This window comes from Amblyomma maculatum, chromosome 11 (assembly GCF_055883805.1).
Source record: "Amblyomma maculatum isolate TAMU_Amacu chromosome 11, ASM5588380v1, whole genome shotgun sequence".
NCBI lineage: Eukaryota > Metazoa > Arthropoda > Arachnida > Ixodida > Ixodidae > Amblyomma > Amblyomma maculatum.
This window is the reverse complement of record NC_139354.1, coordinates 152,070,179-152,093,257: the sequence shown is the minus strand read 5'-3', so window position 1 is coordinate 152,093,257 and position 23,079 is coordinate 152,070,179. Positions and strand designations below refer to the sequence as shown.

Genomic DNA, 23,079 nt, shown 5'->3' with positions numbered 1-23,079 from the left:
TCCTTCTCTCTACTATCTCTTCCTCTACTTCCTCTCTCTTAAGAGTAGACAGCGTGACAGACTCTCTTTCTAGAGGGAGGGTACAGGGGAGGACACTCGCTTTCTCTAGAGAGAGAGAGAGAGAGAGAGAGAGCAGACTCACGTTACTCACGTTACTGACATTGTAGTTGAAATTAAGAAGAAATGGGCACGAGCAGGATATGTAGAGCGAAGAGAGGACAATCGTTGGTCTCTAAGAGTAACCAATTGGATTGCAAGCGAAGAAAAGCGTAGCGAGGCCGGCGAAAATTGTGGTGAGTGGATGAGGTTGAGAAGTTCGCAGGGGTCAAGTGGATGCAGCTAGCTCAGGACCCAGGAGGACAATGGGAGAGGCCCTGCCATGCAGAAGACATTCTCCAGCTGATGATGATGATGTACTGAGTGTAACTGTACGAGCTTCGTGAGAGCGTTAGTGCTGTGTTTTGATACGTGATGCCCACAGGAAGCCCGCGCGGCGAGGCGCCCCTCTCTTATTGTAAATGCATTCACTCCTCCAATGCTCTCACTCGCTGGCCAGTCAGCTCTACGTTGCCCTCGAGTAAAAGTGGTGTGCTCACACGCTGCTCGGCATCCCTTTGACATCTCTAGCACATGTGTCAGAGCATTTACCATTAATATAAGACGCGCTTGTGCAGAATTTGTCGGCATACGAAATATGAAAACAGCGTGAAAATACAAAACCCTCAGGTGGATACATAAGCTACGCCTTAAGAGTATATTAGGTGATAGCGATAAGGAACGCATTCAGCGGTCTCTCTGCATTCAGAGTTTCTATTGCCAGTCCACATTACTGCTTCCCTAAACTTCAAGCCACGTAAGAGCCTTATGCTCCTACGTAGCCTTGTCGGTGGACTGCCTGGAAGGCAACCCTAATGTCGCGTTGTTTCCTATCCCAACTAAATAATGGCAAATGTTTTAGGGAAAATTATTTACGTTTAATCAGGTCGCTTGAAACATCCACCGAACTAGTATTTCTCAACACACATCGCTACAGTTTTCATTGCAAGCCTTTACCACCGACGTCACGCGTTACATAGGTTTCACTGCACAATAGGGATGACGGCGGGTTTATCACTTAACTGGAGCATCAACGCTGTCGAGCTAGAGATAAGTATCTTAGAAAAACAATGTTTTATATGGCTAATCAGTTTATTTATTCTTTGCCACAGAGATAGAACATCTGCCTCGCATGCAAGAGGACCGTGGTTCGAATTACGGTGCCGCGCAATTCTCCATTTTATTCGTCCTTTCGAACTGAGAAAAAAAAAAGAGAGGGAGCCCGGACCAATTACTAATAAATAAAAGGGAGCAGGAGCTCGAGATAAAAAAAAAAACACTTTTTCCAAAAAGCGAAGGAAGGTATTAAAAAAAAACGAAGTCCATGTCGCTAGGCGATCGAATAAAATGAAAAACCAGAAGGTAGTATCCAGACCTGTGAATGAAACAAAAACAGGAAGCAGAACTAGAAAAGAAAGAAACAGCAGCAAAACAAGTCATACAAAATGACAAATAACGTACGGAGAGAGAAGCAGACGAACAAGGCCCAAAACATAAGAAAAAAGGGAGGCTGAGGTAGAATAGTAAACAGGACAGTCCCCAACAAAGAAATAAACATCGGGTGAACAATAGAGAATTGTAGTCTCCTATGGCATTATAATCGTTGGTCCACAAATTCTCCACCGGATTAAAGAAAAAAAAATCCGCGTGTCGATGGAATTGCATAAGCAGGTTTGGGGAGCCGCCTAATGCCCTTGAACACCTCCGGCAACGCACTCCATCACCAGAACAGCAATAGGCCACCCTGGTGTACTACTGGCCACAATCTCCCATGATTAGTCCTACAAAACCCCGGCCCTCAGTCACCAGCGGCTGCGGAGCAACTGACCACGGCGGACGTAAGACCTGTGACGCAGCAGGGGGTGCTAAGAATATCTTGCTCCGCTGGACAGGCCGCCCTTGGAAACTGACCCTGGCAACGTTTAATGCTAGAACCCTAGCTAGTGAAGCTAGTTTAGCAGTGCTCTTACAGGAACTAGAAGGTATGAAATGGGATGTCATAGGGCTTAATGAGCTTAGGAGGCCGAATGAGTCATATACTGTACTGAGGACGGGCATGTACTGTGTTATCAAGGTTTACAGGAGAAGCGAGAACTAGAGGTAGGTTTCCTTGTCAATAAGTATATAGCTGGTAATATAGGCGACCTCCATAGCATTAATGGGAGGACAGCAGGCCTCGTAATTAAGCTTAACAAGCGGTATAAACTGAAGGTTGTAGATGCCTATGCACCCCTACATGTAGTCATAATGACCAGGCAGTTTAAAACTTCTATGAAAATGTAGAATTGCCAAAGCGGAATTTATTATTATCATAATCATCCTCAGCCTGACTATAACCACTGCAGGGCGAACGCCGCTCCCATATTCCTTCAATTAATCTGATCTTGAGCGAGCTGCTTCCACTTGACTCCTGCGAACTTCTTAACCTCATCCGCCCACCTAATTTTCTGCCGCCCCGTGCTACGCTTTCCTTCCCTCCAAGGGAAGCAAATCCAGTTTTTTTCCCAAAGCGACCATCGGTAATCCTTTCTTCGTTCTACATGTCCTGCCCATGCCCATTCCTTCTTCTTGATTTCCATTACAATGTAAGTGAGATGAGTTATTTCTCCGACCCAATCTTAACGCTTCCTATATCTTAAAGTTACCCTACCACTTTTCTTTCCATAGCCCTGTGCGTTGCCCTCGACTTAGGTAGAACCCTCTTTCCACGTTTCAGCCCCATAGGTAAGTACAGGTTAGATGCAACAGTTTTATATTTTCTTCTTGAGCGCTACCGGTAAGCTGCTAGTCAGAATCTGGGAGTGTTTGCCAAATGCCCTCCATCCCAGTCTTAATCTTCTTGTTATTTCCATTTCATGGTCCGGATCAGCGGTTACTACCTGTCCTAACTAGTTATATTCACCTACAACAACCAGTGCTTCGCTACCTAACGTAAACTGCTGTTCCTTCCCTAGCCTATTGAACATTACCTTAGTCTTCTGCATATTGATTTTAAAGCCTACTTTTTTACTTTTCCTGACTAGGTCCTCAATCATTCTTCGCAATTCATACTCCGAGTTAGTTAGCAAGGCAATGTCATCAGCAAATTGCAGATTAAGGGTGTATTCTCCATCTACTCTTATCCCTAACTGCTCCCATTCCAAGGATTTGAATACTTCTTCTAAGCAAGCTGTGACTGGTAGTGGGGAGATCGTGTCCCCTTGCCCCAAACCTTTCTTTATAGCAATTTTGTCACTTTTTATACCGAAAAATGGTTGTGGTGCACCCTCTATCTGTATCTTCCAGCACTTTCACGTACGGCTCATCTACACCCTGATTTCGCAATACCTGCATGACCGCCGAGGTTTCTACAGAGTCAAATGCTTTTTCGTAATCAATGAATGCTATGTATAAAGGCTGGTTATATTGCGGGCATTTTTCTATCACCTGATTGATGGTATGGATATGATCGATAGTAGAGTACTGTTTCCGAAAACCTGCTTGATCCTTTTCTTGATTGCAGTCTAAGGCTGGCCAGATTCTATTAGCGATTACCTTAGTAAATACCTTATACGTAATAGACAGTAAGCTGAATGGTCTGTAATTATTAAGGTCCTTAGAGTCCCCTTTCTTATGAATGAGGATGATGTTTCCATTCTATCATGGTTCCGGTACCGTCGATGACACCAGGCACTGCATATACAGGGTGGCCAGTGTTTTTAGCAATGATATCCCCCCCCCTCCTTCAACAAATCTATACGTATACCTGATCCTATTAAGCTGCTTTCCCCCTTTTCATAGTTTCTAACGCTTGCTTAACATCGTCCGTCGTCACTGGCGAAACGTCTGACTGCATTTCCCTACCTCCAATCCCATTGTTGTCCGGACTTCTGTGGCTACTGTAGATATCAGTATAGATGTCCTCGGCTACTTCGACTATCTTGTCCATATTATTGATGGCATTACCTGCCTTGTCCCTTTGTGCATACATCTGAATTTGCATATGCCCAATTTCGTCTTCACTGCTTTTAGGCTTTCCCTGTCCTTTACAGCATGCACAATTTTCTCCATGTTATACTTCCTTATATCGGCCCCTTTTCGCTTATTGATTAGCATTGATATATCTGCCAATTCTATCTGGTCTGTTGGATTGGAAACTTTCGTACTTTGGCGTTTCTTAATCAAATCCTTCGTCTCCTTAGATAGCTTACCGATATCCTCTCTAACTATCCTAACGCATACTTCAAAAGCATTAATGACATCTCTGAAATTTGTGTTCATCGCTTTTAGGCTAATGTCGTAATCCACGGGTAGAGCTCAATACCTATTCTATAGCGAGATTCTGAACTCTTCTGCCCTTCCCCTCACCGCTAATCCGTTGATGAACTTCTTTCTTACTAATATGTTTCGTTCTTTTTTCAATTTAGACTAATTCGAGACCTTCACGCTGTGGTCACTACATCGCACCTTCCCGATTACATCTACGTCCTGCACAATGGCGGTGTTGGAACACGTTATGAAGTCAATTGCATTTTTAGTCTCCCCGTTAGGGCTTTTCCATGCCCACTTCAAGTTCTTCCATTTGCTGAAGAAGGTGTTCATGAATCTTAAGGTAATTCGCTCTGCAAACTCAACCAGTAACTCCCGCCTGCTATTCTTAGAACCAATGCCATGATCACCCACTGCCTGGTCTCTGTTCTGGCGTCCAATAACGAACACGCAGCGTGGTAGCAACAAGGAGAAGAGCGTTTATTCCAGATGGCTGATGGTATATATAGCCTACAAGCGGCTGCATGATAACGGCCAGAGCGCATGCGCGACTGATACAATACATCTTCCATGGTGCAATCTTTAAAAGTCTGAGAGCACAATACACAACACTTGTTGGAAATTCTGGTCGCAGTGAAGACGATTGGGCTGTCTCTTTTGTCGGGTGGATTGCCTTGGCACAAATTCCGTGGACTGTGTTGTAGACTGCGCTGCTTCCACGTTTTCCTGAGAAATGTCTTCGCTGCCAGAATCACCTTCCGTTACGTCACTTCGGAATGGTTCACGTGTGGTTAGAAGATGTTGTCGGTTGCGTCGAAGCACTTTGTTGTCCTCTGTAAGGACGCGATAGGACTTTGGTGTCACCAGGCCCATGACTCAGCCTTGCAGTCCCATGCATTCCCTCGTACTCTTACAACTGCATCGTTTTGAGTTCAGGCAGATTTTTCCCTTTGGAGGGCTTTTGCTGGCGTGGTTGGCGCCGGGACTTCTTTTGACTGCAGCATGACATGAAGTCTGATCTGGTAGCCGAGTGCGTAACTTTTTGCCTTGAAGAAGCTCTCCAGGAGACCGGTCTTCGGCTACTGGAGTCGAGCGATAACCGAGAAGGTCCAACCAGAAGTCCTAGTTGAGTTCGCCAGTCTTCTTCATTATTCATTTGACAATTTGGACTCCCTTGTCGGCGAGAAAATTGGACCGTGGGAATCACGGACTGGACTTCACATGCTTGAAGTCGTATCTAGAGGCGAAGAAAGTAAATTCATGTGATGAACGCTGAGGGCCGTTATCGGCGCAGACTTCCAACGAAATTCAATACCGTGCAAAAATTGAGCTAAGCTTAGCAATGACAGTGCTTGTCATTGTGTCGGTAAGCTTTTCGACTTCATGGAAGTTCGAAAACGCATCGAACACGCACAGGTAGGAGTGTCTGCCATAAATAAAGATGTCCACACCAGCCCTGTACCAGGCATGGTCTGGAGTCAGCCTGAGCACTACTGGTTCAATTTCTTGTTTGTATGCGTATTTTTGACAAACAGGAGAAGTCTTCACCATGGTTTCAATGTCCGCATTCAGTCTCGGCCAGAATACCAAGCAACGAGCCCTCGCGTTGCACGTATTTATGCCTAAGTGACCTTCACGAATGCGAGCCAGTATTTCAGCTCTCATATTCTTCGGAATGACGACCTTTGTCCCCTGCATAATAATATCCTTAACTTCTTAGAACTCAGGACCAAAGGTTTTATCCGGCCTTCTATGTATTCGCCATTGCTTAGTTGTCGCAACACTGTCTGCAAGCCTAGGTCAGATGCTGTCGCTTCTGCTAGTCGATCAAACATTTTCTTGCTTCCAAGCTCTGAAGTTCCGCTCACTGCATGACGTCGACGTCGACGTCATCAGTGAAGTCATCGCGTTCGCTTGGAACGGCTGGCGACGATCTTGAAAGCATATCGGCCAGGAACAGCTGTTTGCCTTGAACAAAGTGAAGAACGTAATCGTATCTTAGCAAGCGCTGGAAAAATCGTTGCAGTCTTGGTGGCATGTCACCAATGGCTTTCGAAGCAATTGCTATCAACGGTCTGTGGTCAGTTTAGATGGCGAACTTGCGGCCGTAAACGAAATGAACAAAATTTTCACAGCCGAAAGTAATGGTCATTGCTTCTTTCTCGATTTGCGCGTATCTTTGTTCTTCCCCCGTTATTGTGCTTGATGCATAGGTGACCGGCTGCCAACTACCATCGTAGTTCTGAAGAAGGGAAGAACCAATCCCATTTTTCGAAGCATCAGAAACGACCCTGGTCTCTTTAGCAGGATCGAAAATGGCTAGCAAAGGCGGACCGCTCAGTGCGTCACAGACATATTGGTATTCTTTACAGTGGTCTTCAGACCATTCAAAAAGGGCGCCTTTTTTAATGAGGCATCGTAGAAGCGTCGTCCTCTCCGCTAGATGCCGTACATATTTCCCGAAGTAATTCCCTACCCCGAGCATTCTGTGAACGCCGGCTTTGTTCTTTGGCTGAGGCATTTCACCTAATGGTGCCATCAGTGCGGGGTTAGGTCTTATTCAGTCTTTGTTTATGACGTCACCCAAAAATTCAATTTCTGTGACACCGAATTTGCGTTTCGCCGCATTGAGCGTCAGGCCTGCCTTTTTGGCTAGTTGCAAGGCTGTGCGGAGGCGAGTATCGTGCTCTTCCCTTGTGCTCCCCCATATCAATATGTCATCGACATAGATTCGGAGCCGTGGAGCCTGGTTTAATATATCATTCATAGTTCTCTGGAAAACCTCAGGCGCCGAAGCAATGCCGAAGGGAAGTCGCAAGAAACGGTAGCGCCCAAAGGATGTTCCGATTGTCCATACCTTTTATGTAGCTTCATCTAAGGGGATTTGATGTAACCCCGAATGTGTGTCGATGAGAGAAAAAGGCGGCCCCGTCAAGATCAGCCCCAATGTCATCACGTTTAGGCATTTGATAATGTTCTAGCTTTAGGCACTCGTTAATTCGCCTGGGGTCAATACCTATGCGCAATTTCCCATCCTTTTTTCTTGCTGCAACAAACGGACCCACCCAATCAGTGGGTTCGCTGACCCAGCCCGCTCCTTCCGATCCAGCGCTTCTCGCAGGGGCTCGAGCTGGACTACCGGTGCTGCGTCTTCGCGCAGAAGTAGTAGGCGAACATGTCTACTTGGGACAGGTTGTAACCGCAGCTCCGAACCAGGAAAATAACAAGTACAATAAGATTGGGATGGAGCGCATTGGCAAGCACTCACCGGTATCGCTCAAGAGGAAAGTATACAGCAGTTGCATCTCATCTCTACTTACCTATGGGGCTGAAACGGGGAGGCTAATCAAGAGGGTAATACTTAAGTTGAAGACAACGCAGAGGGCTATGGAAAGAAAAATGGTAGGGATAACGTTAAAAGACAGGAAACGTACAGAGTAGGTCAGAGAACTAATTGAAATCACTGACAATGTAGTGGAAATCAAGAAGAAGAAATGGCCATGGGCAGGGCATGTAGCGCGAAGAAAGGATAACAGATGGTCGCTGAGGGTAAGAAACTTGATTCCAAGGGAAGAAAAGCGTAGCAGGGGGCGCAATAATGTTAGGTGGGTGGATGAGGTTAAGAAGTTCGTAGGTGTCAAGTGGGTGCAGCTAGCAAAGGACTGGGTTAATTCGAGAAATATGGGAGAGGCCTTTAACCCTGCATTGGGTATAGTCAGGATGATGATGATTATAAATAAACGAATGCTCCAAACAAATAAATTTAAAATATAATAAATGCACGATAAACGTCATAAAGGTTTAGTGCGCAAGAACTTCTGCTAATTTGCAAGCTGAAGGGGTATTTAAAAAATAGCGGGGTGGAAGAACGTCAGAGGTTGTTAATGTTCGAGCGGGAGTGGAGCCTCGATTCTTTGTGCACAAGGTGAGTTTCCTATTTCATAATAGTCGTGTGTGTCCGCTTATTGCTGTATCGCACGCCAGATTGCGTTTGTTTCTAATTTGTGAATAACTTGTGCCACAAAGGGTCACTGGTAGCTGCGTACTAAGGGGTGTGAAATGCATTCGCCTGGCCGAAGCGCATGCGCACAAAGCGATAACTGCAGGGGTCATCGGTTTTTGTTTGATCAATATTTATTTTTCTCACATCTTCCAAAATGTGGCCGCGCATGGTATAGTCTCTAAAATGTGCATCCAGGCACCTCACTGCTATGCCGATTCGTAATCATCGAGAAGATAAGGCTGCTCGAAGGGAATATAGAAAGCGCGAAAGAAGCGAATGTTGGGGTAATGAGGTTTTGTCTGTGAGTGTTTCAAGCTCATTCCCTGCCAAGCACAAATCGAAACCACTGCTTCCTCTTGCAGGACTGCGGGGTGCCTAAGTCCAAGATCATCCTAGCAACACCGCCTCCACTGGACCAGTACAAATGGAGCGTCCACACAGGCAACGTCGGTGAGTCGCTCAAGGCTTTTTGACGCTCGTGTTTAACTGGATACCGCTAGAAGCCTCGGCGGAAAAATATATCATGTTGGTGACCCAAATCTTTCATTTACTGGAAGGCGATGAAGCCAGCCGACTGGAAGTGACAACTATAGCTTTCGATGCATGTTCAGTGCGTCCGAGTCTTCACCTCTCGATACCTTTTGGGAGACATGTGACTATCCAGCTAAAAGGCCGCATGGTTGCGCACATGCTGTCGAAAGGGGGGCTGTTAATTCTCTCAAACCGTTAAGCATTGTGATTTGTGTCGCTGTGGCAATCATTTTTCTTAATTTTCTGTCATTTATCAATTACTCCTGCAGTTCGGGAGTTTTCGACGTCACGGAGGCTAGTCGCGAGCGCATGCTGTTCTCTTTATTTGTCCAGTAAAATTGTACTCTCAATAGACGCTCTTTGTCCATTGATAATATTACGTATATGCCACTAAAGAGAACGACGATGCACAACACAGTGATAGACGACGAAGGTAAAGAAACGGTTGGTGCTTACCTGAACACCTACGTCTCCCATCACCTGTTGTAGTTTCCCCTGTTGTGGTATTAGCCTTCTGTCTCGTATCATCTTGGTGGATGTGAATCAAGATCCCCGTACGCGCCGATTAGCCCATTTACGCTGCCAAAAGCTGGATTTGCGATGCGGCCGTCACCTACATGGGATCACAACAACGTCTCAAACAGCCACGATGACCTCCGAAGCAGCCCCTACCACCGCAGGAACATCGCCTCAGCCAGTTGTTCTAACGAAAATTCGCCACCCTCCCATCTTTAATGGCGACGACAACCCAGACGTTGACGATTGGCTAGATGAGTATGAGCGCTGCAGCCGGAACAACCACTGGGACGCCACCATCATGCTCTCAAAACATCATCTTCTATTTGGCGGGAACAGCTCGAACAAGGTTTCAAAACCACGAATAAGAGCTCGTTACCTGGGATATCTGCAAGCGAAAGCTTAATGACTTGTTAGGGAAACCAGTTGTACACACTCTGGCTGCAAAAACTGAACTTTCTTTTCGTGTTCAATTCCCCACAGAGTACTACCTCGCCTACATTCAGGACGTGCTTGCGTTCTGTCGCAAGATCAACACCTCCATGCCGGAAAGTGACAAGTTAGGGCATATCCTCAAGGGTATCGCGGATGATGTGTTCCACATTCTATTCTGCACGGATTGTTCTACCATCGACTCGGTGCTTCGAGTCTGCCGAAAATTCCAGCAGGCTAAACAAAGATATCTCGTACATCGCTTTGAGCGTCTTCCGAACAGGGCGGCTACTTCATCCTGCGGTGACCTGGCCCCTTTGCACGAGCCCTTCCGTCCCACGACCGTGACTCGGATCGTCCACAGAGAACTCGAGGCCCTAACTCCTGCACCACTCCCGTCTCAGCTGCCCGACACCGTGTCCATGATACAGGCCGTTGTCCGTCAGGAACTTGCAAACGCCGGCCTCTCCTCTAGTTCCTTGCCGCCGCCGCCGCCACCATCGCACCCTGTTCCTTTAGTGGCTGGTACAATCACCAGGACAGCCTCCCCACGTTGCTACGTTGGTCACAATCCTGCAGAGTGGCGCACCTCAGACGACAGGCCAATCTGCTTCATTTGCTGTCGAGCCGGCCACACTTCGCGGTATTGCCGTAGCCGTACCTTCCCCACCCCTCGCTCCTATTACAGCACTGACCGTCGCTATTACTATGGGCCTCGACGCTTTGCTGCCCCATCAGTTTCCTCCTCAACCAGATGAACCTCGCACCGAAACCATCCTAACTGCTCGTCGCTACAGCCGATCTCCACCTCCCTGTGCTCGTCGCTCCTTTTCACCGGTACCTTCTGCCACGTATCAATATCTTTGAACGGCTTGCGCGAATGAGCAGAAGAAAGGCTGGGATGCGCAGAACCACGGCCACGATTGTGTGCTCGAAATGCATTGGGTAAATATGTTAGCGGTACTGCGAGACACATAAGGGCACAGACACAGTGACATAAAGTGACATACACCCCGTATGACACGCGCAAGGGATGCGAAAGCATGCAGCTTGAGAAGAGTGGGAGTTAGGGCTAGTTGGTAGCCCAAGTATTGAAACCAAAATTGAAGCTTGAGCGAGTTGATGACGGTTCACGTACCACAAAGCGCTAAACAGACACAGCACCCGTCCTGCATGTCTGGCTGTGTCTGTGTTTACCGCTATGTGGAAATTGAAACCAAAATTGTTTTTGACATGAAAAAAAAAAAAGTTGCGCGCCCTTCTATCTTCCTACTTTTTTCTGACGTCAAGCCTCCGTTCCAGCTTTCGCTGGCTTAATCGGGAGCGCTGGCAATGATACGACTGATGTTGCTAAAACCAAATGAGAAACCTTGCGAAGGGCACGCAACGAATACATTTACCGCCGTGTTCTGAGGTTCGGCATGTCAACTTTAAATATTTCATCAAATAAAAATGTCATTTCGATTGAAGTATTAGGTCGCTCATCAAGTCAAGCCAGCAGAATTTCCGAGAGAAACACCAATGTCGCATCCTACATTCTGTTACGTTTTTCCGTCCAGGCGACTGTGAATGCACGCTACAGCATCCCATTCGCGCGAAACGAAACAAGGTCCATCGAATATGTCAATTGTGTTTATTTCGAGTAAAAATTTCATTTTAAATCGAAACAGCAATGAGCACTTATGCCACAAAACGTATTAGAAGAGTACATAAAACGAAAAAAAATCGTGCGACTGCGTACATTACGCTCACGGAATCGTAGTCAAAAGACGCGACAAAAAATGCGAGGACCACATGGGTGCTACACATACAAGTGAATAAAATCGAACTAAGAAAACACTAAGAACATTCCATCACTAAGCAACAACACGTGTGCGCCAATCGTGAAGAATTTATTAACAAAAACACTCATAAACGAAAGACCGCGAGAAAGTGATCTAGAAATGAAAAAAAATAACGACAACAATGGAACAGAAGAGCGAAAGCTCATAAGGACCAATATGCAAACTTAAGCAATTTTGAAAACCTTTAGTGCTTTGTTTGTGAGTTGGGCAAAAGGTGTACTAATGCGCGTGCCACACCACTTCATTTCGCAATTTCACGGGTTCCAGGATTTTTCCTCGTCAATTGATCATTACCATGCCATCAGATCTCACTCCTGGGTGCCTTCAATGCCTTTAGAGAGAAGAGGTAAAGAGTTATCATCATGAGCTCTCGCTCTCCTTTTCCGGTATTAATGCAGGTATTCTTCAGCTTCTATTGTCCATCACGGTTCCGTCCACCAAGGGGCCTGGAGACTATGAGAGCAGTTTCATAAATTCTTGCGGGTTGTTTTAGGTTTTACTTCAAAATAGCGTCAGATAAAGAAGGACTCACCATGAACAGTGTTTTTAATTTACTACTTTGAGTAACGACATTTCGAAGGCACGACTTTATTAAGAGGGAACTGTGAGCACTTTCCATTCGCCGCCGACGTCAGCGCCAGAGCCACGGCAGGCGTCAAAAATGGAAATGTATCTCCATCAGTCCCATCCTATTGTAAATAGGTCGCTAGTTCCGACGCGCTTACACGCGTGCTCCCTCTCCTCATATATGGCAGGGACAGATCGAACGGAGTGGCCGTTTTTTCAGTTAATCCGGTGCTCGTGCTTGAACGACCATTATTTTTTTTTCTTTTTGGTACCTCACACGTAACTTGCCACCTGTGTTGCTAAGACGCTATGACCTCAAATAATGAAGCTGTGATTAGCGCAATATTCACGAGTGCAGCTGGCGATCACCCACAAAGTGATCGCCTTCTGAAGCCACAGGCGAGAACGGTAACCACAGAAGAGGACAGACAGCGTGATCGCCTACGGAAGCGTACAATGCAGGGGACCATGGCATCAAGATGAACTATGTGCGTCAATTTTGTTGCAATATACAGCTACTCGCTGTCTTGCAGGAAAAGTCCAAACTTTGGGTGAAAGAAAATACTGAATTCGCCAATTCAACCAGCAGAGAACAGAAAGAAAAAATGAATAAATACTAAAGCTGCGCAAGGCGCCTTGGAAGGTATGACTCAAGGGTGTCTCATCCGTGTCTTCCCTCGCGCTTCCTCTGTTGCATACATAAGCTCTTAATTCGTGCCCATATTATCGCACACATGCTTATAACCATACAGCCGTAACCTGCTCTATAGCCTGAAAAAGCACAAGATATCGATATAAAGCCCCGCATCAACCATGCCATATAGCATGCCTGGCAAGCATTAATGTAACCTGTCGCGATCGCTCAGGATTTGAAGGCTCCTGGTTCGATTTCGATCTTAGCTTTGGATTGTGGAAGAGCAAGTGTGAAGAGTGTGCCATGCCAGGCGGACTCGTATGGTCGCACAACCAGGTGATCTGTCACTGTTCGAACATGTCGCTTGCCATCTGCCAGGGGAACTAGAATGCAGATGCCGAATCTTCCGCAGAGCTGGAGCCGTAATTCTTCCTCATACTTTCACGGCTAACAGCGGGCGCGATCGAGACCAGTTCAGAAGGAAAAAAAAAGTGACTAGGACATAAGCATCGCTTGAACATACTGATAGGAGCAAATGTTCTGTAAACCATAGGTTAACATAGTTTAGCGAGATTGTGCAAAAGTTCGGTTAGGGATTTGCCTCAAAGGTAGGCGATAGCACCTTTACCGTCACCTTCCTCGATTTTTTAATCGCGTGCTTGTGTGTAATTAGTGTTTTAGGAAAAGGAGGCGCAGTGCCTGTAGCATGTTTCGTAGGACGCCTACACTTAAATAGGTCGATGTCATCAGGCACAGCAAGCGGAAATCCGAATTTACAACCTGGGTAGTAGAGATTAGGCTCTAAAAGGTACTTAAGGTGTCGAACTACGCGCATACGAGTCTCGAGCGAATCGTCATGATTTCCGATTACATCGCGTGGTACGCTAAAGACAATGCATGTGAAGCCCGTGTCAAGAGTGACGATGATATCCAGGATATATTCATGGGAGCGCCTTCATTTCTATTATGCAGGAGATTTACGCGAGTTGAAAAGGATTCGAAATCTACATCCTTGTGTCCTAATGATTGCTTGGAAATATTATTTCGAATTCTTCATTTCTATTCCAGTAAGGTTTAATCAAAAAGTGAACGACTTAACAGAGGTAGGATGGAACTTAGGTGAATGAACGCCATACAAAATCAATAAATCGATACTGGGTTGCAAGTGGTAGAAACTTTTATTATTGGCACGCGCGTGATTAGCTAAGAACTAATGAAATAAGCTCATTAATTTATATCTTTCGGTAAGGGTTAGTTTAATGTCAGCGACAGAGAGCGAACTGATGATAATAATAATAATAATAATAATAATAATAATAATAATAATAATAATAATAATAATAATAATAATAATAATAATAATAATAATAATACTGGGCTTCGAGAAGTTGAAAAACATACTGTTTCTGTATCGCTTTACTTTGGTTTCATTTTGTGGGTTCCTGGTGAAAAATTCTAAATATCTTTTCTGGTTGATATCCACAAAAAAACTAACATAAAATAAACTTACACTCCTCATCTTACGTTACTTGTAGATGAGGCGGTCAAGTGTAACAACTAGCACTGCTATTCGTAGCATCGCTGACAGTCTATAGATGACCGAACATGCAAAGAAGATATAGCTGGCGTTGACTGGACGCATTGACGTCCGAACGGCATGGTCTTGTTTCGGCTACCTCTTGCAGCCAGTGGCTTGCGGTCCCGCAGATACGCGTTAGGGGATCCTGACTGCGGATTTCCCGACCCTCGCAACTGAGTGTTATCATGTCAGTATTTTGACGGTGTTGAAATCTGCACCGCCGCATGGGTGCCCAACTCCGGCTCTTCGCAGAAACCTCATTGGTTGTACACCAAGAATCTTTTGAAGCGAAACCTTGAATACGCCACCTCGGGCCAAGGTCGGCGTGAGCTATTAGCTATTCGCAACTTTCACGGGCTATAGGTGGCGCCACTGGAAATCCAAAATAGCTGCCCTTTAGGCGATCCGGCTGTCACGCTTCAAGTACGTTGTGCTTGGCTACGCTTCCTGAAGCTGCATTAAAATATTCGTGAGAATGTTCTGTGGTGCGAAGGTTTGCATGGTATTGTCAGTCAGCATACAAGCCCTTCGGAAGCATACATTGCAGTGGTGCGATAAAAAGGACCCCTCGAGTATGGCTGGTCAGGTATATAAAACATCTTGCTGCTGACTGTGTTGTGCGGCAAGCACGGCAGATTCCTAGGCGACTCTAATCGCGCCACTAAGTGCTAGGGAGAAACGTTTGAAGCTGTCAGAATAAACATGAATGTATATAAAAGGTTCAACTTTTATCTAGGTATCACGGGCACTCGCGAAAAAAAACCTGAAGCATTTCGAGATGTCGGGCTGTGCATTCACGCGCGTAGCACAGGCATGCCGAGGGGCCAACCCTGCATTTTATGTGGCTGAATATTTAACTTCACTTCAAAATATACGCCGTTGCATCGAAGTACCTACTATCTAGTTTGGGCCCAAGAGAACATCACTAGAAACTAATAATGATACTGTGATAACTTTAACCAACCTGTTTTTTTTTAAACATCTTTGATAGGAAATGATTTTGACTTTCCGTAGCGATGACCCAGTGCTGACAAAAACATTTTTTCGGGAAAAGTTACTTGACAAGCAAGCCAGCTAGAGCTCCGGCTTTGAGAACAAGCCGCATATGGACTGCGAGTGTATGCTCCGTAACGTTCAATACGAGTTCCTAACCTAGCGTACATCTAGCAGCTGCTGATTGCAAGCACTGCATTCACTCAACCGGGTAAGAAACAAACATTCTTAATTTCTCAAACATGTGTGGGCCATGAATTGGTCGGCGATTGAAAATGTTACCATCACGTATGAATCGCAACTTACGTCAAACTTCTCCCATCAGAAATGCGCTCTGAAACCGTCATAGCTGTAGTCACATTTTGTGTGTGTTTTTTTTTTGGGGGGGGGGAGGAAGGGAGGGCTTGGTTCAGCTCAGAGTAAAGAGCAGCAAGGAAAAACGAAACACATGCATAACCTCATAAATAAGACCACTACGCCGCTCGTACTGTCTTTAAGGGGTGTTTCTTCTTCGAACAGGATTTATCACTATGCTTTTCACGGTAAAATAACTTACCGAGATATTCTTCACTTAATTATCCTCTCCTTCCTGGTGCAAGTTAATCCCGCCTTTGACCGCGCAGTGAGAACACATCCATGTAAAGAACCTTCCACTGCTTTATGTTTTCGCCCCGTACTGCGTGCCCCACACAGCAAAATGGAAGTTATATTATTAATCTATTGTCATGGCAGCGAGCCAGAGCCAACTCAAAAAGCAGTTGCACACCACATGCGCTGCTCGACCGGTGTCCACGTAAAGAAGTTCCGCGGGAGACACGGCAGCAAGCTGGAGAAGAACGAGCCTTCTCCGAACGAGCCATCCCCCAGGACTGTACCGGAAACTCCAGCGTGAAGGCGGCACTGTACGTTGGACCTTCAAGGAGACTTTCGGAAGCTCCGGAGTTGCGCCGTTGCGCTTGCTCAATCACCATGTGACAACCACGTCACTCGCTGCGGTGGTTCCGCCACTGGCTCGAGCACTCTCTCCGCCATGGAGGAAGGAAAGCTATCCGCAGCCGCAGCTGGAGCAGATGCGCTTGCCCTCTCCTGCTGTCTACCACGTGACTCGTCGCGCGATTGTCTGCGGTTTAAATTAGAGCGCACCGCTCGCCTGGGCAGTGAGCGTTTCCTTATAGATTCGAACGAAGCGGTCCCATCTCCTTGCAACGTCGTCAACAAGCGACATGCTTTTGCTTTGTATAGCAAGGTTTAGAGGAGTTAAGCATTCAGCTTTAGAGTTGAAATTTGGGTGAGTTGATACATATCCTTGAAAAAAAAAACAGTCAAAAGACGAAGGACAAAGACGAAGACAATGTGTGTGCCTCGTTTTTCTTTTCTTTTTCCTTCGTTTTTTGGCTGGTCCTTTTTCAAAAACATTCAACTACCTTTCAAAGCGAGTTCCTATCGGTGAATTGCCGCCCTCTAACTGCAAATGAGCTTTATGAGCTCAGCAGATGAAACAGAGTATCGGAGGCTTTGCCAACAAAGCTGTGACTCGTTACTGGAGCTAGACTGTATTCCTGTGCAGTTCCAGAAAGGATCAGACAGTGTTTATTGATCGTTACTTATCAAGTCGGGGGAAAATCTCGAACATTTTGAAACTCAAACTTGTCGAGACCAAAGTCTGCGTATGCTTCTGGAAAAACTAGAGCACAGTCATAAAAAGGTCCTTTATGCTGGTGTTTGTGGTGAAGTGAATTCCTTTAAAGTTTCGCGTCGCTCGACGACTTCTTTTTTGAAAAAAGCAACATGCCACGAACGTTGAGTCAGTGATGCTGAAGGAATAAAAACGTTTCGGGCAGCGCGATAGCACCGAAGCTAACTGTGTGAAATGTGTTGTGACTGCCAACTAAGTAAGCACTCTGACACTGCAGATTCAATTTCTCTCTGTAGCATTCTATGCTTCTCGAAGACAGTGTTCACATTCTATGCTTCATCGCCGTTCACCATTATTCACGTGCATGTTTTGCCGCAGGTCGCCCAACCATGCTACTGGCAAGAGTTCAGAAATTCGCTGAAGCGTGCCTCAAAATCGGCGTCAAGCATAGCGTCCGCACACTAAACACCTTCGACGGGATGCTAGCGGAGCCTGTGAGTATAAGCAGAAATCCGAATAGTTCATGGAAATGTGCTTCTGTCAGTATTTATAGAAAAATAAAAAAACCCTGCTGTTGCAGATAGGCTCTTTGGTGAGCTGAAAACTTTGAAAAATGTTTACTTATTAATAGTAACTTATCACCATTTAAATGATTATCCGATTTTGCTTCATTCGTTTCCACTCCCTGCTCTGGCCTGTTTTGTGCAGAACTGGCGTGCGCTCTTCCGGGATGGTGTGCACTTTTCTGCCGCTGGGGCAAAGAAGTTCGCTCAACTTCTGCTGCCTGTACTCGACGAAGTGTTGGGCAACAACACACTGGTGCTTCCCGACTTCAGGGATGTCACGCCTTCTGATCCTGGCAGGGAAATCTATGAATGGAGCGCCTTCCAGTGACGTCTACTAGTTCTATTAGATGCGTGCAGTGTTTGTTTTTAGCTAGTTATTGCTTGTTCCGGTAATGAAAACCCCGCACGCGCTAAGGCAGGTGATGCTGTTTTGGTTGTTATCCATTAAGAATAAATAAAACCGCATCATGTGTTGCCATACACACTGCTTTTACCCTTTTCTTGTGGTATTTCTGGGTGTTTTTGTTGATTTGATTAAGCAGCATTTTGTTCGGACCCAGGCAGCACACCAACATCGCACCAACCCCGGCCCAACGTCGACAAAAATTGGTACCAACATTGGCGTAACACTGGCTTTTTGAGAAATCACTACATTTTTATATATTGGTCCGGCTTATATGCCAACATTGCACCTGTCTTGGCACTGCCAACATAGGCTATCAGCTGGCCGTGCCCCTTGTGTCACGTATTGGCATGCCACTAGTATTCATTGGCCCATTTTGCATTGGCAATAAACCGGCCGTGCCGCTAGTATCACATATTGGTATTTATTGGCATGCAACAAGTATTCATCGGCAAACGTGGCACTGCCACTGCTAAGCCACCTTTAGCCATGCAGGTATTTCACCTTTGCCGTTACTGCTGCCATTTGCTTAACTGTCACTCTGACAATTGTGGCTTTCTTATGCAGTCATTTCCCAATACCACCTTGCATGTCATCTCCCTAAGGAGCCATAAAAACCATGCAATTAAATGAGGCAAGCAAAATATTTTCCGAAAACATTTTATTGAGAGCCCATATACATGTACAAGATCAAAAAAACAGCGCGGCTACTTGGGACAAACAGAGAGGAGAATAACGGACAAGCGCTGTACATACATATACATGTACATGCCACAAGGACATCAGAGGGCCAAAATGCAGTGCAGGAGGCATTCGGTACAGGGCTAATATGGGAGAGGCTAGTAGGTGTAATTGTAAACAGGGCCCTAAGCAGCACATGACCAGGTAGTGCAGGTAGAGGTTATGGGGTGCAGTGTGCATTGCTCATGATGGAAGGGGCTGGACATGTTGAGCAGGGTTGATTGCACTATAGCCTTGTAGTGCAAGAGGTGTTGCAGGAATAGGAGGCTGAGCATGGGTGCATTCCAGGGCAGTGTCCACCATGGATGGAAAATGGCAGTGGACTGTGTTGAGCATGATAGTTGGCAGTGAAGGGTCAATGGATCAAGTGATGAGGTTGAGGGGGCGGGGGAAGCGCATGGCCCAGGTAGTAAGCTGGGCACCCCGCAGAAAACAACCATTCAGGAACAGTTTGTTGAGGAGATTGGCCCGTGGGTGTTACAAATGACATCTGCACAGAAGACAAGCATATATCACCATAAGATTCAAACTCACCTTCTTAACACTTATTCAAACACATATTTGAAGTCTGGGTGCTCTATACGATTGAGTACAAAATACAGAACCCCGCTATAGTAAAGCCTGATATAGTAAAGTAAAACTGAAGTCCCAGTTTAACTTCCATAGGCAACTGTACATTTTCCCCCTTTATGGTGAAGATGTTTTTGGTAAAAAACGGTTAAAGTGCTTCTGGCCATGGCGACGACTTCCGCGCACTACCTAGAGTCGCGAGGCCAAGACTTTTTGTATTTGAAAACAGAACAATAACCCCGAGTGTTCGTTTAGGTGGCTTTACTACTAGCCGTAGCAGCAGTCAGAAGAAGCCTACTTTACAGAAGCCTTGGAGCCGTAAAGTAAAGCTGTCTACAAACATAGCAGGGAGGTGGCGTGTTCCATTCAGAAAGTAAAGGAGTAAAAGTGCAGCACAAAATAGGGAAGGGAAAGAAATGGGTCAACATACACTGCAATCTGCAGTACAAATCATGAGGCAGTGGTGGCAGAAAGTGGAGGTGCAGCTAGTAAGGTCTTAAAGCACTTGAGGGCCATGCAAATTTATCATTTATTGCCTTTTAAAAGACAGAAAGAGCACAAAGAGACACCATGTTCATGCAAGGCTTTAGTTTTTACATGAAATCGAACTTGGTTGCATTCGTAATCACGTCTTCATGCTTCAGAGGTACTTCCACAAGATGTAGAGAAATTTTATAAAGAAAAAATCACACAAAGACATGATAAAAAGCGAGATGGAAGGTATTTAGGTTTTTTTTTTTCATTAAGCAACAAGACGTGTTCAGTAAGTGCCTATTTAACTACTAGACGGCACTTTCAGGACCATGTCATCACAGACCAATGATACAGTAAAGACCTTAATATAGTAAATATTTTCGCTGGCCTCAGTGGCTTTACTATAAAGGGGTTCTACTTTACATATTGAAGGCCTATTGCCACACATTCTTCTTTTAGAGCACTTTGCGACAGGTTTCTGGGCCTGCAAGGGCATGCAGCATCTTATGACGTAGGCATAGTAAACATATATGCAAAATAATATCCATTCCAGATACAAAAGAAAGATATTTGGAAGAAAAAACCTGCTTCCGGCAAACCGATAACTTCAGGTGGATGCTTAGTGTTCATATAGAATTACAGTTCCAGAAAATATGACGGTTCAGACTCCAGAACTTTCACTTTTTAAAATATTCTTAAACATTCCTGCAATAGACAATATGGATTACTAAGCATGCAAAACTGGATATTAAAGAACACATTAAAGAATATTTTTCTGGAGTACACCAGTTACAGGCACGCATACATTACTGCGGCCGGAATGAAGAAATAATTGCCCTGACAGAATCAATCAAGCTATCTTCAATCAGCTAACTGAGAGAGATGTGTACATCGCAGATATTCTCAAGGCTGCGCACGCATATAATATTCTCAAGATAACCGTACCATTTCAAGTTCCAGCTTTTTAGTTTTCACAGCTTTATTGCTTGCTGCATTCTACTATAAACAATTGCCTTACTTGTAATGTACCAAGGAATAGTTTTCATACAGTGCTCATTATAAATTAAAGACACCAGAACAACATGCACACAAACAAGAAAAGAAGAACGGGACAGAGCGCCATTCACAACTGATTTATTGTGCAGAATAAAGTACATAAATATCTCACTGCCGGCATATGCGCAAGGAACCCATTCAGCGTCATGTAGTTTAAGATATGATATGTTCAAGAAGCCCATGCCTCATACCATAGCCTCTTTCTCTGAGAAATCATTTCTTGAACACAGCTTATCTTAAACTACAAGATGCTGAATGTGATGTAGCTGAATGTGTTCCTTGCGCATGTGCCGGCAGTGAGATATATATATGTACTTTGTTCTGCACAATAAATCAGTTGTGAGTGGAACTCCGTCCCGTTCTTTTCTTGTGTGCGTGCATTGTTTTGGCGCCTTCAGTTTATAATAAATAAACACGAACAAGCCCAACAAGACGTTCTAGTAATCTTACAGTGCATGCTTGTTCAGCTAAAATTATTACAGTCAGCCTGCAATGAGCAATTGAGCAAGTACTAGAATTTACTTTGCATAGGCAGGAAAATGTTATGCTAGATCTGAATACACTGATATCGTACTTCCTTATCAGCTAGCAGCCTACCAGGTATGCATTTTCCCTCATCACAGCTAATCATATGGCCATACCATCGACAACCTTCCACGCGCAAGATTATATTCAGTTAGGCATACCTGGGTGATTTTATGTCCAGGTACCAGGTGTAGTGCTCGGGCATCTGATTTCTTCAAACCAATTCATAGTAGTTGTTGGTATAGAGAATAGTAATCTGCCTGAATATCTGAGGCCAAATATTATTTCATTGCTTAAGCACACCTTAAAATACAATGCATGATGTGACTTTGGGATCATAAAAAAACGATACATCTAGCATGACAGTGATTTTTCACTTTCACCCTATCACATGTTCCTTGAAAAACCAGTTTAATCCTGAGCTGAAAAGTTGTTTCGCACACATTTTATATTTCAGTATCTATAAAATGTTGATATTTTGTGAATATATTTCAAAATTAAAATTTCTTAACAGCCTCACAAATTACTTTTTTTTTCGAAAATGGACAATTTTTTGTACTCAAATTAAAAATAAGATTGTGTCTGGAGAAATAGTATTGTTTGCAGAACAAAACAGCACAGACGCAAAAAAGCACACATATCGCTCAAATTTAATGTGCAATACACGAACTGAGAGTTCACCTAAAATTACAAGTACAATAAGCCTTGTGTACATGGACTCGACAGCACCGGGTTGAATCAGCGTTGAGTAAGCAAGGTCATCATTCTCGACACGGCTGATGTCTACATGAACTCGCTTTCTAGTGAGTGTGTATCGTAGCAGAGCGTAGCATCGAGATTCGAAGTTATTGTGCAAGTTCTTACTCGTATTTGATCCCATTGACTTTTACTATCGAGAGCTTCGATTATTTTTTATCGTTGATGAGCGCTAAAAAGCATTCATTTCGAGTGACGCTCGTCGTCGCTCCAGAGGCTTTTTCCTATCCCAGAATTCCCCATAACTATACTCCCTGACTGGACAGCGTCTACATGCATAACTAGACTCCCTGACTGGACTGCGTCTACATGCCTTTAGATAAGCGGGCCAAGCGAATTAACCTACCCCCTGAAATCGAGTTAACGCGACCCGCTCCGCCGCCTATTTTACTTGACCCGACTGTGTATACATGAACCCTAAAACTGATTTTTCACTCGACAGACGTACTCGACGCAATTCTGCCGAGTTCATGTATACAGGGGAGGAACGCACGTGTAACAAGTAACAATGCTGCTAAGAATCCAATCTGCTTTCTTCTGGCTCATCCAGTTTTCTAAAAAAATATCTTGTCTGACAAAGGAGGATATTTGGAGTTAGGTAGCTAAGCAACACAAGATCCATATGCTTGCTCTAACGCATGACTCCTCACTGCACTTACAGTTGCAATTTGCTTGGTTATGTGGCAGTTCACTAAACCGTCTGACTAGATATGACAATCAAAACAAACATCGGGGGATCATTTCTACTTTTATTAAGACACGCAAAAGCTTTTTTGTTGTTGACATAGCATTCAGAGACTGCGGGAGTTTGGCAGTTTTATACGTCTTATTTCGTTCGGCAGTTGCAAGGGGATGTAGAAAAAGAACTATGAGTAAGGAATATAAGGGGTGACAACATCCCGAAATGAA

General features: G+C 44.9%; 1 protein-coding gene across 1 annotated transcript in view; it reads left to right on the top strand.

Annotated features, from left to right (window-relative positions):
* The window catches only part of LOC146175191 (isoamyl acetate-hydrolyzing esterase 1 homolog), a 42,832-nt gene extending 24,703 nt beyond the window's left edge, over window positions 1–18,129 (top strand). Inside the window, exons 4-6 of the mRNA XM_084583676.1 lie at window positions 8,710–8,797; window positions 17,458–17,573; window positions 17,788–18,129. Coding sequence (XP_084439802.1) covers window positions 8,710–8,797; window positions 17,458–17,573; window positions 17,788–17,973 — 390 coding nt within the window. The 3' untranslated portion in view covers window positions 17,974–18,129. The remainder of the gene's footprint in view (window positions 1–8,709; window positions 8,798–17,457; window positions 17,574–17,787) is intronic.
* The last annotated feature ends 4,950 nt before the right edge of the window (window positions 18,130–23,079 follow it).